This window comes from Pseudorca crassidens, chromosome 1 (genome assembly GCF_039906515.1).
Source record: "Pseudorca crassidens isolate mPseCra1 chromosome 1, mPseCra1.hap1, whole genome shotgun sequence".
Classification (NCBI taxonomy): Eukaryota; Metazoa; Chordata; class Mammalia; order Artiodactyla; family Delphinidae; genus Pseudorca; species Pseudorca crassidens.
Window position 1 is genome coordinate 3,214,942 of NC_090296.1, and position 17,785 is coordinate 3,232,726.

The 17,785-nt window shown below is 56.7% G+C and overlaps 2 protein-coding genes across 7 annotated transcripts in view; one reads left to right on the forward strand and one right to left on the reverse strand.

The window, feature by feature from the left end:
* Positions 1-5,939, forward strand: part of CDC42BPB (CDC42 binding protein kinase beta) — a 114,384-nt gene extending 108,445 nt beyond the window's left edge. The window contains exon 37 of one of the 2 annotated variants that reach the window (XM_067722892.1): positions 19-4,669. In XM_067722892.1, the coding sequence (XP_067578993.1) occupies positions 19-45 (27 nt within the window). In that variant the 3' untranslated portion in view covers positions 46-4,669. Of the gene's footprint in view, positions 1-18 lie in introns of both variants that reach the window. The other variant, XM_067722824.1, reaches the window with a different exon arrangement.
* AMN (amnion associated transmembrane protein) lies at positions 3,374-17,703 on the reverse strand. Of its 5 annotated transcripts, XM_067723081.1 has the most exons (14): positions 17,621-17,703; positions 16,696-16,814; positions 16,547-16,591; positions 10,313-10,400; positions 9,954-10,171; positions 9,649-9,786; positions 9,348-9,456; positions 9,143-9,225; positions 8,762-8,939; positions 8,484-8,673; positions 8,314-8,407; positions 6,614-8,243; positions 6,031-6,164; positions 3,374-5,693 (listed from the first exon to the last, which is right to left on the reverse strand). In XM_067723081.1, exons 1-12 carry the CDS (start codon positions 17,661-17,663, stop codon positions 8,157-8,159), a joined length of 1,392 nt encoding a protein of 463 aa, XP_067579182.1. In that variant the 5' UTR covers positions 17,664-17,703; the 3' UTR covers positions 3,374-5,693; positions 6,031-6,164; positions 6,614-8,156. The 5 variants fall into 5 exon arrangements, with proteins under 5 accessions (XP_067579182.1, XP_067579136.1, XP_067579322.1 ...); XM_067723035.1 differs by having other exon boundaries at positions 6,031-8,243; XM_067723221.1 differs by lacking the exon at positions 9,649-9,786 and having other exon boundaries at positions 6,031-8,243.
* Positions 17,704-17,785: the final 82 nt, after the last annotated feature.

Here is a 17,785-nt window from a genome sequence, read left to right on the forward strand (position 1 = left end):
ATTTTAAAATATTTTTAGGGGCTTCCCTGGTGGTGCAGTGGTTAAGAATCTGCCTGCCAATGCAAGGGACACGGGTTTGAGCCCTGGTCCGGGAAGATCACACATGCCGTGGAGCAACTAAGCCCGCGAGCCACAACTACTGAGCCCACACGCCTAGAGCCCCTGCTCCGCAGCAGAGAAGCCACCACAATGAGAAGCCTACACGCCGCAGCTAGAGAAAGCCCGCGTGCAGCAACGGCGACCCAACGCAGCCAAAAATAAGTTAAAATTTTTTTTAGATTATGGAGCTTGTTGACTCCATCATAATCTAAAAAAAGTGAAAATTGTGTTGAGCTTTTCTCTGGGATTGTGTTGGATTTGTAGATTAATTTGGGGGCCGCTCACCATCCTGACCTTCCCTGTGTAGGAACACTGCACGTCTCTCCCCTTGATGGGCTCCCTCTTGCAGGTTGCACGTGTTGGTGGCTAATAAGTTAATTCTTAAGCATTCCAAGGTTCTTGTTGCCATTGTGCATAGAGTATGATCCTCTTAATGTGGGACAGTGAGAGATTCAGCTGGTGAACATTTTGATGCCAGTTTTTCCGTCTGTGTTTATCAGTGAGGTTATCTGTGCCTTCTTTTCTGAGCTGCTCTCTTTAGCTGTCTTCAGGGCTGCACCCGCCTCAACTCTGGCTTAGGAAATCTGGATCTCTTAGTTGCCATCATACAGGGGTTTTCTTTTCCTGGAAGGTTTCATAGGCCTCCCTTAAAAGGGCCTGAGGTTGATGGCTAGAGAGGTCGGTCTTCTGGGGGTTTTTTTCTTATTTTTTCCCCTGCAACTATCTGTTTTGAAAATTTTCAAACTTCCAGGAAAGTTGCAAGAATGGTAGAGTGAATAACGCACATGAGCTGTACCTAACCCATTTTCCCCATTTGGGTTTTTGGGGAGGAACCAGCAGAAAGTGAGTTGCAGTATTACCCACCCCTAAGTACTTACCCGCACCTCCCTTGGGAGGGCGTCTCCCCGCTGCCCGGTGACGTCCTGTTCCTAAACCTAGAATCCCAGCCAGGGCCACGCACTGCGTTTAGTAGGCACAGCTCTTTAGTCTTCAGTCCACTGTGCAGTTTGTTTACAAAAAGTGCAGTTTTTTTTGCAAAACGTTCCTCAGTCAAGGCTTGCCTGGTTTTTTGAATTGGGTAAACAGTGAAAAGGCTCCGCACCTGTCTCCCAGCCGCCCGGTTCTCCCCAGGGACCAACAAACAAGTGTGTATGAGGGTGCGTGCACACTGCACACACTTTTTTCCTGACTGCACACATCGTACCCTTTATCTGAGAGCAAGGCTGATCCCTCACATGACCAAACACAGTACAGCTGCCATACTGATGAAGCCACCTGCGTGTCCCCATAATGTCCTTAAGCACCTTTGCTGGCGCGGGACCCAGTCCCCAAGCACGCGTGGCATTTAGCTGCCTCATCTCTTTGGCCCCTTTACTCTGGAACAGGCCCTCAGCCTGTCTGGCATAAAGCACATCTTCTAGAACACTCCTCAGTTTGCGTGTCTGACATTTCCTTGTCTTTTGAGATTTGGGTTGTGTGTCCCAGGATGGAGTACGGCACACAGGACGTGGTGTCCTTCTTGGGGTGTTGCATCCTGAGGTACATGGCATCTGTTTGTCCTGTACTGACCTGTTTGTTCCTCTTTTTAAGTTTATTTAAGTGAAATTCACATAACAGAAAGTAACCATTTAAAAGTCAACAATTCGGACTTCCCTGGTGGTTCAGTGGTTAAGGATCCGCCTGCCAATGCAGGGGACATGGGTTCGAGCCCTGGTCCAGGAAGATCCCACATTCCGTGGGGCAACTAAGCCCGTGAGCCACAACTACTGAGCCTGCGCTCTGGAGCCCTGAGCCACAACTACTGGGTCCACGTGCCACAGCTGCTGAAGCCCGTGCGCCTAGAGCCCGTGCTCCACAACAAGAGAAGCCACCGCAGTGAGAAGCCCGCGCACCGCAACGAAGAGTAGCCCCTGCTCGCCGCAACTAGGGAAAGCCCGCCTGCAGCAAGCCCGCGCGCAACGAAGACCCAACGCAGCCGAAAATTAAAGAAGTCAACAACTCAGTGGCTGTTCAGTACATTCACAGTGTTGTACAACCACCAGCTCTGTCTACTCAGAACACTTCCATCACTGCAAGATAAAACCCCTACCCGCTGAGCAGTTTCTCCTCAATTCCTGCCTCCCCCCAGCTCCTGGCTACCACCAGTCTTAACAATCTAGGGATTTGCCTGTTCTGGGCATTTCATATAAGTGGAATGAATCAGACAGTACATGGCCTTTTGTGTCTGGCTTCTTCCACTCAGCATCATGTTTTCAAGGTTCATCCATGTTGTAGCATGTATCAGTAAGTTGTTTCTTTTTATTGTCAAATAGTCCAGTGGATAGATGGACCACATCTTACGTACTCATTGGTTGTTAGGAATAGTGCACTAGGAACAGCTGCGTACATGTATTTGTTTTGAGTACATGTTTTCACTTCTTTGGGGTATGTACCTAGGAGTGGGATTGCTGGGTCATATGGTAGCTCTACTTCTAACTTTTTGAGGAACCACAGCAGCTGTACCATTTTACATTCCCACCAGCAAATGTACAAGGGTTGAGTCCACATCTTTGCCAACACTTACTTTTTTTCTTACGAGAAAATTTTTTTTCAATAGCCATCCTAGCAGGTGTGAAGTTGTATTTCATTGTGGTTTTGGTTTGCGTTTCCCTAATGATTAGTGATGTTGAGCATCTTTTTCATGGGCTTATTGGCCATTTGTGTACCTTCTTTGGAGAAATGTCTATTCAAGTCTTTTGCCCATTTTTAAATTGGATTATTTGTCTTTTTGTTGTTGGGTTGTAAGAGATTTTTATATGATATGGATAGGGAATTCCCTGGGGGTCCAGTGGTTGGGACTTGGCATTTTCACTGCTGTGGCCCGGGTCCATCCCTGGTCTGGGAACTAAGATCCCATAAGTTGTGTGGTGTGGCACAGCCAAAAAAAAGGATACCAGACACTTATCAGATAATGTGATTTGCAAATACTTTTTTCACGTTCTTTTGGGTTGTCTTTTCACAATTCTCTGTGTCTTTCAGTGTACAGAAGTTTCTAATTTTGGTGAAGTCCAGTTTTTCTGTTTTTTTCTTTTGTTGCTCGTGCTTTGGATGTTATACCTAAGAATCCATTGCCAAGTTCAAGGTTATGAAGATTTAGTCTGTTTTCTTCTTCAGAGTTTTATGGTTTTAGCTTTTGTTTAGGTCTTTTTTACATTTTGAGCTAGTTTTTGTGTGTGGTGTGAGGTAGGGGTCTAGTTTAATTCTTCTGCAGGTGAATATCCAGCACCATTTGTTCCTTCCCCCATTGAATGGTCTTGGCACCCTTGTTAAAAATCCGTTGGCCACAGGTTCATAGATGCATTTCTGGGCTCTCAGCTCGATTGCGTTGGTCTTTATATTAATACTGCCACGCTGTATTTGATTACTGTTGCTTTGTAGTATGTTTTGAAGTTGTAAGTTTGGGAAGTGTGAGTCCTCCCACTTTTTCTTAGTGTTGTTTTCACTATTCTGAGTCCTTTGCAATTCTGTATGAATTTGAGGATTGGCTTTTCCATTTCTGCCCCTCCCCAAAAAAATCCGTTGGAATTTCAGTAAAGATTGCATTGAATCTGTAGGTTGATCATGTCGGGGAATATTGCCATCTTTACAGTAGTCTTCCAATCCATGAACATAGGGTGCCCTTCCGGTTATTTAGGTGGTCTTTCATTTCTTTCAGCGATGTTTTATAGTCTCAGTGTACAGATCTTTCACCTTCTTGGTTAAATTTATTCCTAGCTGTATTTTATCCTTTTGGATGCTATTGTAAATGGCATTGTTTTCTTAATTTCCTTTTCACAGTGTTTATTGCTGATGTCTAGAAACACAGCTGACGTGTGTGTGTTGATCTTGTACCCTGCAGCTTTACTGAGTTTGTTCTTTGTGGAGTTCTTTAGGATTTTCTGTCTGTACAGAGTCGTGTCAGCTGTGAAGAGAGGTGCTTTTACTTCTTCCTTTCCAGCTTGGATGCCACTTTTTCTGGCCCTGGCTGGAACTGGGAGCACAGTGTCCAGTAGCAGCGGTGAAAGCAGCAGCCTGGTCTTGTTCCTGCGCTGAGCGGGGAGCTTTGCCTTTCTCCGCCAGGTGTGAAGTTAACTGTGGGCTGCTCACGGACACCCTTTGTCACGTTGAGAAAGGTCCTCTCTGTTCCTCATGCTTTTATCGTGAAAGGGCTTCACGTCTGTGACCTCTGACTGCTTGGTTGCCATGCTGTCTGGTTTCTTCACTGTGGAGTTACTCCTTTTTGGAATAGTTACTGAGTCATTTGTGGGGTTGGGCCTTGGTTTATGATCTCTCACCAGCAAGGACCACGTGACAAGCTTGCAGAGCATGTTCTCATGACAAGAATGGAGCCAGCAGGGGCTACACCTGCCCAGGCAGCATCGCCTCCACAGGCCCAGGGCCATGGTTCTCACCCTGTCCCTCTTTGTCTTCACAGCCTGATTCGGATTCCACCAAACACTCGACTCCATCGAACAGCTCCAACCCCAGCGGCCCACCAAGCCCCAACTCCCCCCACAGGAGCCAGCTCCCCCTTGAAGGCCTGGAGCAGCCGTCCTGCGATGCCTGAAGCTGCCGGTCACCGCAGCGGGGCCGGGGGCCCAGGTGGCCTCCTGTCAGTGCCAAGACTGAGCTGACCCTCCAGTGTTGTCCAAGGAAATGTAGAATCGATTTGTAGATACGGAGATGAAGAAAATACTTTATTATAATAATGATTGGCTTTATGCCGCACCGAGGCGGTAGGCCAGATCTGCTCATCTGCACAGCTGTTCCGTTTGCACACGAAGGACCGCCTGCGGCCCCTCCTGCCCAGAACCAGCTGAGGCAGTGCGGGGGGCCTGTGACGCCAGCCTCCTGCAGACCCCAGTGGTGCCGGGGGGCTCTGCAGGAAGCAGGCAGCTCGGGACGGCCTCGGTGCCGCGTCTGTTCCCTGTTCCCTGAAACTGTTTCCTAGGACCTTAGGAGAATAGTAGGAAGTTGTGTATCATTCCCAGTGTCCCTAGAGTTTTGAAGACAGAGGAAAGTGGAGCTTAGTTTGTGGCCTTTTTATTCATTTAGCCATTACATAGTCAGATGCAGAAGTCCTTCTGCCGACCTTGTAGCCATGGACAGAGGCCCATTCAAGTGAAGCCTGCCCTGTCCTGGTCCCTCATGTGTGTCAGTCCGTTTCCGGTCACAACCACGAAGTGTCACCCGTATCTACTACTGTGAAGTCAGCTGTGCTCCGTTTCCCGCTCGCTTCCACAGCTCTGCCTCCTGCTGTAAAACCAGTGAGTGTCGTGCAGCCGGGCCCCGAGGCCTGCGGGCCGAGAGGAGGCCAGAGCCCCGGGTAGCCCCGCGGCAGGTGCCAGGACCCCCGCCCCGCATGGAGCCCCGTGATCAGTGCCCTTCCGGATCGTGTAGACTCGCCGCCACACTCCACCCGGTGGGCCGGCCGCAGCGCCCGCGTGTACCTGCCTGCCTTCCCCGCGGCATTTGTGAGTATCAGGCAGCCTCCTGTCTCTGTAAAGGCTTGCGATTAACTTGCCCCGCTGGGCTTCTCCCTGTTCTCCCGCCGGTCGATGTTCTCGGTGGCAACGCTGTTGAAGACGTGCACTTACCTTGAGTTGGCACTGAGTGACCTGGGCACCGTGGCCTGCCTGTGCGTGTCACACGCCCAGCACCCGCCTGCCCGCCCCCTGGGCCTTCTGCTGGGGCTGGCACCTGCTGGGGGTTCTGGTTTTTACTTTTTTAATGTAAGTCTGAGTCTTTGTAATTATTGAATTGTGAGAACATTTTTGAACAATTTACCTGTCAATAAAGCAGAAGACGGCAGTTTTAAAGTTCTCAGTGGTTTGTCTGAATGTGACCACCTGTCACCCGGTGTCTGCCCCCCCCCCCCCCAGTAGCGCCCTGTGCTGGAAAGCACCGTCTTACCTGTGGAAGCCATTCTTGGTCATTTGCTCAGGCGGGGTCCACACTAAAGGTTCGTGTCCACGTGGCAGGAACCAGCCGCCAGAGCTGGGACCTCTTGCCTGCCAACGTCACGATGGGGGCCTCCTGGGGACACCCTGCACCATGGTAGGCAGGGTCAGGGGTGGGCCACTGGCTGGAGAGGGGGGCCGTCTGGCCAAGTGTCCGTGCCAGGACAGGCAGATGGGCATTCAGCCTGAGAGCAGCAGGTGCCCTCCAGGGCCAGGGCAGGGCGGGGCCGGCTGCTGCACCGGGGACCCCAGTGCTGGGAAAGGGCGATGTGCCCATGAGCCCACAAGGCAGAGCAACGCCCCGGGAGGGAAGCTGCGTGGGACAGACGCACGCACACGCTGGCCCTTCGGCAGCCCCGGGGGTAGGGTGGGGCAGACCACCCCCAGGAGGGGGAGCTCATGGGGAGGCTGGGCTGGATGGGTGACCACACTGGGGGCTCTGGCCCCCAGGGCGGGGAGCAGCCTGCGGTGAGTTGGGTTTCATCGTTTGCTCTGACCCCCAGTAAGCTCTGGTAACGTGTGGGCAGTGACGGCACCTGCCGAAGAGGGTGGTGCGAGGATACAGTAGCGCACAGACGGCAGCCGGGTGCCTGGCAGGTGATGCTCGGGGAGCGTCCTGGGCACCCTTGCGGCTCCGCCAGTCAGCACGGCCTGGGCTCCGCAGCCCAAACAGCCCCGCCGGCCGGCGGGGACCCAGGCCCCTCTCACTGTGGGCCTCCATTCTCACAGCTGGGGAAGGAGCATGGCAAATTTTAGGAGCAGACACAATCCTCCCACCTGTCCCTGAAAGGAGACCACCCAAAGCACAGGCAGAGACAATTGACTGAAATCACAGCACCTGGAAAACTGAAAAGCGAGCATAGGCCAGTGGTGAGCGGCCACGTGGGCAGCCGGGGCCTCGGGGTCAGAGATGATGATGGGATTGGACATTGGCCCTCCCTCCGTCTGATGTCTGACCCACGTGAGGTGAGCATCTCTCACAGCTCTGAAACACGGGTGCTGAAGCGTCAGTCGTTTTTTAAATGAAATATTAGCTATTGCAACAGCTACACAGCACCGAGTAACGACCACCCACAACATGGGTGAGCTTCACAGGCAGGATACTGACCACAGAGCACGGCTTCGCGACTGACGGAAACTTACAAGCAAATTCACTGTTAGAGGCTCGCACGTGGTTACCCTTGGTGGGGGGGGGGGGAGCGAGGGGGGGATGTTTTCAGTTGCTGCTTACACAGAAGTGTCCCTGACAGTTCAAGCTGGGCATCCGTCAGTACAACTTTACACACACACACGATTCACCGTCCCACTGCTGCCCCATCAAGCACCTACCAAGTGAGTGTCCTACTCAGAGCGGCTCAGTCCCGACACCCACCCTCCGGGTCAGAGCTGCCCTCAGAAGGGAGAGGGCGAGGCCTGGCCCTGCAGCGATGGACACCAAACAGCCCCCACCCAGCAGGACGCACCTGCCAGCTCTCTGACACGCTCCACCACTGTGGCGGGCGGCTCTCCCCCTGCCCCCAGCAGAGGGAACAGATCTACTGTGTCCCTAGGACCGCTCCTCCGGGCAGCCCAGTCTGCCGGAAGTCCAGGTCCACCTGGCTGGCCCTGGGTCCGAGCAGCTTGGCATGAGGTAGGGAAGCACCTGGCAGCTCACTTATCCACCCTCCTTGGTGCCTCACTCGGATTTGCCTCTCCCCACCGCCCCCCTCCTGCTTCAGTCCCCTCCCTAGCCTTAGGGGCTTCTTCCATGGGCTCCTCCAGAACCGGGGCAGCCCCCTCCTAATTCTGGGTGGAACCTCGCAGGCCAGAAGCCTCGGACCGCCCCAGCCTACAGGTAGTACCCAGGACTGCCCTGGGCGGGTGGCCAGGCGCCAACCGGCACAGGCTCTGAGGACCACCCCTCGCCATCCCACCAGGCAGGGGCAGAGGGGTGGCAACGCAGGAAGCAGTGTGTCCACGGCTGACTGCAGGTGCGGGAAAGCCCTTTATTGAGCAAGGACACCCTGTCCTTGGCCAGCAGAGGGTATCCCGCAGGGCCTGCGACGCCGGCGCGGGGGCGGGGGCAGGTTCCGCGGCCGCTCAGGCCTCGGCCTCGGCTTCGCCAAAGAGCGGATTAACGAAGTAGCTGCGGCTGGAGCTCCAGACGTCCAGCTGCGGGGCGGGGAGCTGCGGGAGAGCGGGGTCAGGGATCCGGCCGCGGGAATTCCCACACCCCCGCCCCCGGGCGTCCCCTCACCGCCTCCGCCGGGTCCGCCGCGTAGAACACAGGGTTGTGGAAGCCCACGGGCGCCCCAGCCGGCGCGGGGTCCGCCTCGTCGCGCCTCCTCCACCTGGAGGCAGGGACGCGCGTGAGCCCTGAGTGCCTGAGCGCCGCGTACCCGGGCGCCGAGGCCCCGCCCCGCGTACCTGAGCCTCCCCGCGCGGCGCAGCAGCAGCGCCCCCGCCAGCAACGCCAGCAGTAATAGGAGCAGCGCGGCCGCCAGGCCGCCCGCCAGCCCCGCGCGCGGCCCCGGCGCGTTCAGCCCCGCCGCCGAGCCGCCCCCAACGGGCGCGCCCGACTCTCGAGCGGTCGCCGATAGGACCCCGAGGGCTTGGCCTGCAATGGAGGGCGCCGGCTCAGTCGGCCCCGAACAGGGCGGGGCGGGGCAGAGGTGCGCGGCTGGGAACGGGGCGCCCGCGGTTACCGTGCTCCGCGATGTCCGCCAGGAGGGCCCGGGCTAGGCGCCCCGCGCCGCCGGTCTCGGGGCCGGTCTCCACCAGCACCACCTGGATCTCCGTGTCTGCCTTCGCGCCTGAGGCTTCGCGGAGCCGGGGCTGGCGCGGAACCTTGGACACGGCCATTTGCAGCCCCTGATACTGGGGCTGGAGAGGGGCACAGAGTTGGTCCGGGAACTCCGCCCCTCGGCCCTGCGGGAACGTTGTGGGCAGGGACAAACGGTGGACAGGCGGAGAGTGGACGCCTCAGTGAGGAGGCGGAGTGGGGCCCGGGGATTCCTGCGGAGAGGGTGGTCCCAGACCGGGGCTGCGGAAGGGCAGGGGCCCCGGTGGGGGCGCGGCCCCATTACCAGAGCCAGGAAGGCGTGCAGCAGCCGCGCCCGGTACCGCTGCAGGTCAAAGGCCGGGCCATGGGTCAGCGATACGATGGCTCCTGAAGAAGCAGGCAGGTGAGGGTCAGCACCGCGGATCCAGGCCCGACAGGGAAACTGAGGCTGGGGACGAGCTAGGGTGGCCAAGCCGTCCTAGCTAGCAGGGGCCGGGCGGGGCTCTCACCGCAGAGGTCGCAGCACTGCCCTTCGGGCCGGAGGGGGTCTCGGCAGGCAGCCTGGGGGCAGCGGCCACCCAGGGGCTGGAGCAGTGCTGCGCAGATCCACGGCTGCACCTGGAAGCGGAGAGGCGGCGGTCAGCGCGGAGACGGCGAGGAGCAGACCGCAGTGAGAGGGCCACGCGCCCGGGGAGGCGAGCGGGCCAGAGACGGCGGGGCGCGGCGGCCCCTGGCACAGTTCCGACCTCCGGCGCAGAGCCGGGCCCAGCTGTGCGGTGCCCCAGCCACCCCGCTGCGGGCCGCCCTCACCTCGGCGTGGCCGCAGACGCAGCCCGACTGGTCCGCGCAGGCCTCGGGGCCCACGCTCAGCGCGCCCGGCCCGTGGAAGCGCAGGCGGCCCGCGCGGGACGCCAGGAAAGCAGCCAGGTCCTCGTCGCGCGTGAACGTCTGCAGGTGGCCGGGTGACCACCGGAGCCAGCCCGAGGACGAGACAGAACCTGAATGCTCGGAAGCCACCGGGCTAACAGGGTGGGAGGCGCTCCGGGGAGCGGCACTGAGGGGCAAAGGCGCGGAGCTGAGACCCCAGCCCCCGCCCCGCCCCTCCCCGCGCTCACCTGGCCCAGAGCCCGGACGCTGCGGACGCGCACCGTGCCGGCGCCCGGGCCGAGACCCACCCGGAAGGAGGCGTCGGACGGGAAGATGACGTCGTCGTGGCTGCAGGGCACGCGCTCGGCGTCCACGGAGAAGAGACCGTGCGCCGCGTCTCCGGAGCGCCACAGGCGCGGGTCGTGCCAGCAGAAGCGGTCGGGGTCGCGGAAGAGCGCAGGGCCGCCTGGGCGAGCGCGCGACCCTGAGCTCCGCCCAGAACGCGCCCTCCAACCCGGCCACGCTCCAACCCGGACGTCGCCGTCCGCTCCAGGCCCCACCCACGAACGCGCCCCCTCGAAGCCCTGCCCCTGGCCCGCCCCCTCACCTGTGCTACAGTCCAGGTGCGAGCCGGTGTCCAGGGCGCTGAATCCAGCTCCTGAGGCCAGGACGAATTCCCCGTCCAGCGGCAAGAGCTGTAGGAAGCGCAGGCTGAGGCGGCGCCGCGCGGTGGACTGGGGCATCAGAGGGTCCCACTCTGCGCCCACCCCCGGTCCCCCTGTCCCTGGGGAGAAGAATCTAGCCCACAGAGTGAGCAGGCGAGGTCAGGGCCTGGGGGCACCTCGCCCTGCCTGAAGGTCAGATAGGCCGCAGGGAGTAGGGCTGCTAGCAAGGAGCAAGGAGCTAGCCTGAGACCTGGGAGTGGCAGGTCCCAGGGGCAGGGTGACTCTTGTCAGGGCCATTGCCCTCCCCTGTCGCCCCTGAAAAACTACAGTCCAAGGGCTTGTAGGTTCCAGGAAGCCAAGCTGCTGGGGACTCTGGAGTCAGCCCTGAGCCTGTGAGGGAGGGGAGGGGCTACAGCTGGGGAAGCGGGTGCCAGAGGCAGCGGGGAGGGGAGTGGGGCCTTGGAGCCCCTTCAGCACAGAAGCCCAGGCCTCAGGTGTCAGAGGAAATAGGGCAGCGGGGAAGGCCAGGAGGAGGGCTGACTGGCCCTGCCCCCTCCACCCGCCGCTCCAAGCCCCAGGACCCCATCTTTTCTCCTTGCCCCCGCCAGGGTTGGGGTTGAAGGTGAGGGTTGGACCAGGGGAGCTGCCCAGTGCAGGGGTCACGGGGGTTCAACGTCTCAGGGCACATCCACCCAGGGCCCCGCCTGGCATCCCAGCTTGCTGGGTAGGGCCTGCTCTTCAGTCCCCCAAGCACTGGGCCTGACCAAGAGGCTGACACCGGGGAGATTCAAGGTCACAGGCCAACTACCTCCACAGCTGAGGGTGCAGCACTGTGACAGCAAGGCAAACCCACCTGCAGGCGCCAGGGACAAGCCATGGACAGATGGACACGATGCGCCTCAGGAGGGGGAGGCGGGTACTAGCGGTGTGAAGCATGAACAAGAGCTCGGTTTTCAAAAGAACCAGAGCGGGAGAGGTACATACTATATGATAAACGTAATAGCGGAAAGACAGCAGGAAAGCGCTAAGCGGGAGAAGCCAGGAGAGACGGGAGCCCGCCCAACCGAAGCACCAACATTCAGATACAAGGGTGGGCGGGGGGAACATCTGAAAAACGATGAAGATGAATTTTCCATATTTGAAGAAAGCTGGGAGACCTCGAGTTGAAAGGTCTCATTGAATGCCACACAAGGAAAATCACAGAACACTATGTTCATGAATATCAAAGACGAAGAGAACATTCTAAAAGCAGCAGAGGGGAAGGACAGATCACCCAGGAAGGAGAAAATTCAGGAATCGGGTTTCTCAGCAACAACAATGCATGCACAGGACAGAACAGGCTGCCGGGAGACTTCTGGAGTCTGCAGCCACCTCTAGACACGCCCCTAGACACAGGCCTGTCCACCAGTGGGCAGGAACCAGCCCTGCACTCCAGATTAGTATGTTACGTATATTAAAAGATAATAAAAATACCTTTAAGCCTAAAAGACTTCAGAACGATTGCCACACAAAGACCTGCCCTGAAAACGTGCTAGGAGAAAGTAAGAAGGAAAGAAATCCAGAAGCCTAGAAGAGATATGGGAAGTCGGGTGATGAAATACTGTGATGAAGCTTATTGTTGTCTCTTAATAAATGTTTAAATCTAGGACTAAAATGTGATGGGGGATGGGGAGACCACAAGGGCACGGACATACAGTAAAGAACTTACTCGTTCGAGGGAAGATACAGGTATTGAAAAGATTAAGAAATCAGGACTGCCAAACTTGAAAACCTGGATGAAATATGCCAATTTCTAGAAAATTTTTAAATATTAAAATTGATGCAAGAAGCAGTAGAGGGACTTCCCTGGTGGTCCAGTGGTAAAGAATCCGCTGTCCAATGCAGGGAATGTGGGTTCAATCCCTGGTCGGGGAACTAAGATCCCATATGCCGCAGAGCAGCTAAGCCCGTGAGCCACAACTATTGAGTTCACGTGCCTCAACAAGAAAGAGAAAACCCTCACGCCACAACTAGAGAGACGCCCACATGCTGCAGCGAGGAGCCCGCGTGCCGCAACTAGGACCCAACGCAGCCAAAACAATAAAGAAAAATATTTTTTAAAAAAAGAAGCAATAGAGAATTTGAATAGACAAGTAAGCATTAAAGGTTTGTTTGTTTGGCAACACCGTGTGGCATATGGGATCTTCGTTCCCTGACTAGGGATGAACCCACGAACCTGAGAACCCGCTCCCCTTGCTGAGGAAGCATGGAGTCTTAACCCCACTGGACTGCCAGGGAAGCCCCTAAAGAGTTTTTTTGTTTTTGTTTTCAAATTTTATTTATTTATTTATTTATTTATTTATTTTTTGCTGCACTGGGTCTTTGTTGCTGTGCAGCGGGCTTTCTCTAGTTGCGAAGCTGGGGCTACTCTTTGTTGCGGTGCACGGGCTTCCCATCGCAGTGGCTTCTCGTTGCAGAGCATGGGCTCTAGGCGCGCAGGCTTCAGTAGTTGTGGCACGCAGGCTCAGTAGTTGTGGCTCGCGGGCTCTAAAACGCAGGCTCAGTAGTTGTGGTGCATGGGCTTCGTTGCTCCACGGCATGTGGGATCTTCCCAAACCAGGGCTCGAACCCGTGTCCCCTACACTAGCAGGCGGATTCTTAACCACTGTGCCACCAGGGTAGTCCAAAGAGTTTTAAGTGTTAGTCAGAGACCTCCTGTTCCCTAAATTCCCAGACCAAGTGTTTTTTATAGGTGAGGTATACTGAACCCTCAAGGAAAATTTAACTTCTTACAGGAAGTTGTTCTGGAAAACAGAAAAAGAGTGAAAATTGCCAGCCCTTTTTCTGGGGCCAGTGTAAGTGCGATTCCAAAGCCAAATGAAGGACAATACAAAGGAAGAAAGATTATAGGCTCACTTGAGTTATAAACGCAAATGCAAAATCCTAAATAAAATATTAGCTGACTGGATCCAATAATGTATTTTAAACATACATGGTGATCATAGGGTTCATGTCCCAAGAATGCAGGAAGGAAAGGATAGGGAATGCTCCCATCACGACTTCCCTGCAGTATGTACGATGGTGTCCCAGCAGATGGTAGTGGAGAGTCTTGTGCCAGCAAAATCAGTATGACAGAAGTCAAGTGTCTTGAAGAAGCGGCGCACTTTGACCTGCACCTGAAGGAAGGTACCAGGAGGACATCAGTCTTACCAGGACGGTTCAACCTCAGAAAAGCTCACTAACAGGCTAAAGGAGGCAGGGGGAAATTACATCTCAAGGGATGTAGGGAAAAAAGAAAACTGAAAAGTTCAACAACATATTTATGATTTTTTTAAAGCTTCTAGCAAACTAGAAATAGATTAGAATTTCCACAGTTAAAGTTTATGTACAAAACCCTACAAACATTCATTTAAACCCCACAGTTTATCTCAAATGTGAGTTTGGGACTGCTTGGCAGCATTGTATTGTTTCTTATTCAGAACCACTGATGAGGCTTTATTTTTAAACATACTTGTCTTCTGACAGAAAGGACTGTACATCATATTGTTTCTTCCTTTCCAAAATTAGTCTTCTGTCTTTGTGACAAAAAACATACTCTGATTATTGCTATAAAGATGGAGGAGAAGGTCTAATACTACTTAGCCTTAAGTGTTTCTGGCATTGTTCAAATGTATTTTCTGTAAACAGAAACCTATTTGGAATGTTTTCCAATTGCTACGAAGAGTAGCCCCCCCCTCGCCGCAACTAGAGAAAGCCCGTGCGCAGGAACGAAGACCACACTCAGCCAAAAATAAATACATAAATACGTAAATGTATATGTATATTAAAATAAGGAGTTAGGACTGGAAGAGAAGAGGAACAACGGTTGTTGTTTACAAAGATAACCAAATAGAAAATATAATTCTTAAAAACAGGGCACCATTCACAATAGAAACCAAACTATAAAGTATTTATAAATTAACCAATACTACACAAAACCTCATGTGGACCGTTTTAAGACTCTAGTAAAGAGTTTTATGACCAACGATCTGAAATATCTGGAGAGAAAATCCACGCTCTTGAATGGATGACTTGCTTGTATAAAGGTATCATTCATTCCCAATCAAATTCCAGGGTTTTGGTGGTGGTGCTGTTGTTACCTGATAAACCTACACTATAATCTCTCTGCAACAATCAGATCCACAAAGAACTAGTCAACCTCGTAACGGGGGTGAAGAAGGCAAGCTACCCAGTGGGATATTAAGACAACTCGCAGAGCCTCAGAGCGGGGACAGTGCAGTGCCGGCAGGAGAACGGGCAAAAAGATCAAAGGAACTGCAGGGAAAGCTCAGAGGCAGCCCTCACTGGGCAGCTGACGAACGGTGACCGCAGGGCCACAAAGCCAGGGGCAAGGCTGCTGGTTTGGAGGAGGACATTCACTGGAAACTGGGCTCATTCCAAGGAGGAAAAAATACGCCTGGTTCCCTAGCTAGTGCCCCACTCAGCCACGCGCCCCTGATGGCAAAGCTCTGACTTAATAGACAGAATATATAGTTGATTATGGTTGTGACTGAGAAGCAGGAAGAAGATGCTTAAACAAAACACCAAAAACACAGTTATAAGGCAACAGATTTTGCAGTCGACAGATTAATAATGGGGGTTTCTGATCAGCAAAGGGAAACGCAGGCAAAGTCCACAGTGAGAAGACACTTGCAGTATCTCAACAATCATTAATGGGTAGAATATAGGAGATTTCCCCCAAAACAAGAACCTGGGCTAAGGGTAGAAATGGGAGGGGAGAAGGGTTCAGGAAGAGAAAAATCCCAGGGAGAGAAGTTCCAAACCGAGAGAAATGCAAATGAAATCACTGACAGTCGTTGTGCCTGTTACTAGGGCGACATCTCAGCAGCCGACAACGCTGGGACCCGCGTGCAGAGGGGGTGGGAGGGGCCTCAGGCAGCGCTGGGTCCGTTCGGCCCCCTGTCCCTGGGCCCCTGGTCATTTCCCACCCGGGTCCTCCGGGAGCTGACCCCGCGGAGCGGAGGAGAGGCAGGGGAGGTGGGGGAGAGGCCCACGGGGCCGTGCGCAGGGGTACAGGCGCGCGGAAGCCTCTGGCCGGGGGGAGGGCTCGCGTTTGGGCGGCGGGGCGTGGGAAGGAAGGGGCAGATGGAGGGACCCGATAAACGAGTGAACAATGAATGAACGAATGTTGTGTCTTTTAGGATCCCCAAGCTCTTCCAAAGGAGACCATCAAAGTAACGAAGTCAGCCAGGAGGAGCCCCCAGGTCCCGGCACCCTCCCCCGCAGCTGAGTCCTCTGCCCGCGGGTTCCGGCTCGCTCCACGCCGCTGCCTGGTTGCCATGGTTACCAGGACTGCGGAGGCGGGTCCCCTCGGTGCAGCTGCTGCGCCCCTACCTCCCTGGCTCTGCTGTCACCTCCTCCTCATCACTGCTCCCTCCGCACCTTAGTCTTTGCGTTGGACAAATGTGGGAAAGACATCCCGACCCCGGATCTGCGGGAACGGGGATATCCTGCTCTCTGCCCCCTTCCCAGGCTGCAGGTGAGGGCGGGGCTCCACTGAGCCCACAGCCCTGCCCCACTTGGCGCCAGGCTCCCAGAATTAATGCCGCTTTTGAAAACCATCAATTAACCGAGCTGCCTCCAAGTAGAAATAAGGGGTCACCAGATCCTGCATCTGGGCAAGAGATTGAGTCCCAGGCCTGGGCCCCCGGACTGCCCCTATTCACCCACAGAGTCCAGCGGCCTCCGGGTGAGGGGACCCCCACCCTGGAACTCACACTGTGAAGCAGTTTGAGAAAAAGGTCCCCTCGAATTCTGCTGGTGGAGTTTGAGGCACCAGGACAGGGAAAGGCTTTGGTGGGGCGGGGAGCGGGGGCTTTCCCAAAGCAAACCTTGGAGAAGACAGACTACAGGAGGGCAGGGGCCAGAGGCAGAGGGCAGTGGGGATAAGAGGCGCCCTCCACACCCCCCAACAAGGCTGGGGCATAGCCTGGCTGAGATTGTAGGACCGGCGTCCCCCGCTCCCATGTGGGTCCCGGACCTTCCCGAAGCCCCTCCAGAGGCTGACGGCCAGTGGACTGCGGGGTCCCCCACGCGAGTGCAGGCCGGTCAGGAGGCAAGAAAGGGGCATGGAATTGACCCCGGCGGGACCCACCAACCCCCCACCGACCTGGGCCCCATTTGCCACCCGGACTCACCATGTCCGAGATGCTGTGACTTTCTCGCACCAGAACTGACACCATCTGCAGGCAGAAGCGGCATCAGCGAGCACACCCCACCCTTGGGCTCCCAGCGGGCCCGGACCACGCTGGTCCCCACCCCGGCCCCAGCAGTGGGGGCCAGGCACCTTGTCCGCGGGGAACTCGACGGCGGCGCCCGCGCACGGGGTCCGGTTCTGGCTCCAGTTGGCGGCGGCGTCGAAGTCGGTGTTGGGGACCCAGAATTTGTAGGCGGCCCGCGTCAGCGCTGGGGAGGGGTCGACTGAGTGCTCCCGGGCCCGCGGCATCCGGGGTTCGCGCCCAGACGCCCCAGTGGCCCAGGGAGGACGACCTCGCCCAGACAGGCCCTCGCCACTCCCGCTCCCGGCGTCGGACCAGACACTGCAGGAGCCTGGCCACAACGCTCCCTGACGAACTCCTACGGGATCTGCAGAGCCCGCTCAAACGTGCCCTCCTCCGGGACGCCCGCCAAGATCGCCTCCTAGCCCGCCCCCAGTTCGCCCCGCGCTGGAGCCAAGGACCCGGCCAGGCAAGGATGGCGACGACCAAGGGACGGAGGCGAATGGGGCAGCAGAGGCCTCTGCCACGTAGAAGGGGCTGGGGGGGGCCGCAAGACCCGTCCAGACGGGCTCTGAACTGGAGCTGCGTCCTGAGGGGGCCGCGAGGGGCTTAAGAGAGGGTAACAGGGACGGGGCTGCAGTTTCTAAAGTTCCCGGGGGTTGGGGGCCGGCCCCGAGGACACGCGCCGGCCTGGGCGCGACGGGGAGGGTCCGCGGCGCCCTCGGGGCCGGGAGGACGTAGGCCGGCGACGGAGCTTCGGGAGGGGACCGGGGCGGTGCCCAAGTCGAAGGCGGACAAGCGCCCGAGGGCAGGCGCGGTCCGGGCGTAGGTCTGGCCCGGGCTCCTCGCCTCCCGCACCGCCCGGCGGGCGCTGAGCGCGGAGGGATCTGGAGGCCCGGCCGGGTTTCGCAGCCCCTCAAGCTCTCGCCGCCCGCCCCTCGGGGGCCCTTGGCCTCCAAGTGTGTCGCGTCCCCCCCTCCACCCACCCCTTACCGCAGAGCTGCAGCCACAGCAGGACCCGGCCCGGCGCGCCCATCTCTCTCGGGCTTCCGCGTCTCGGACCGGGAGACTTTGCCCCGCGGGGCCCACGTGACCGGGCGGGGAGGGGCGGGGGCGGCCGGGGAAGGTTACACATTTACCTCCAGACCCGCCTGCAGC

Coding starts and splice junctions, on each gene's coding strand:
- AMN (XM_067723081.1), bottom strand. CDS start 17,663: ATGGGCGCGCCGGGCCGGGTCCTGCTGTGGCTGCAGCTCTGCG. Junction 9,787..9,953: donor GCGTCCGGGCTCTGGGCCAG/GTGAGCGCGGGG, acceptor GGCCACCTGCAG/ACGTTCACGCGCGACGAGGA. Junction 9,457..9,648: donor GCGTCTGCGGCCACGCCGAG/GTGAGGGCGGCC, acceptor CTCCGCTTCCAG/GTGCAGCCGTGGATCTGCGC.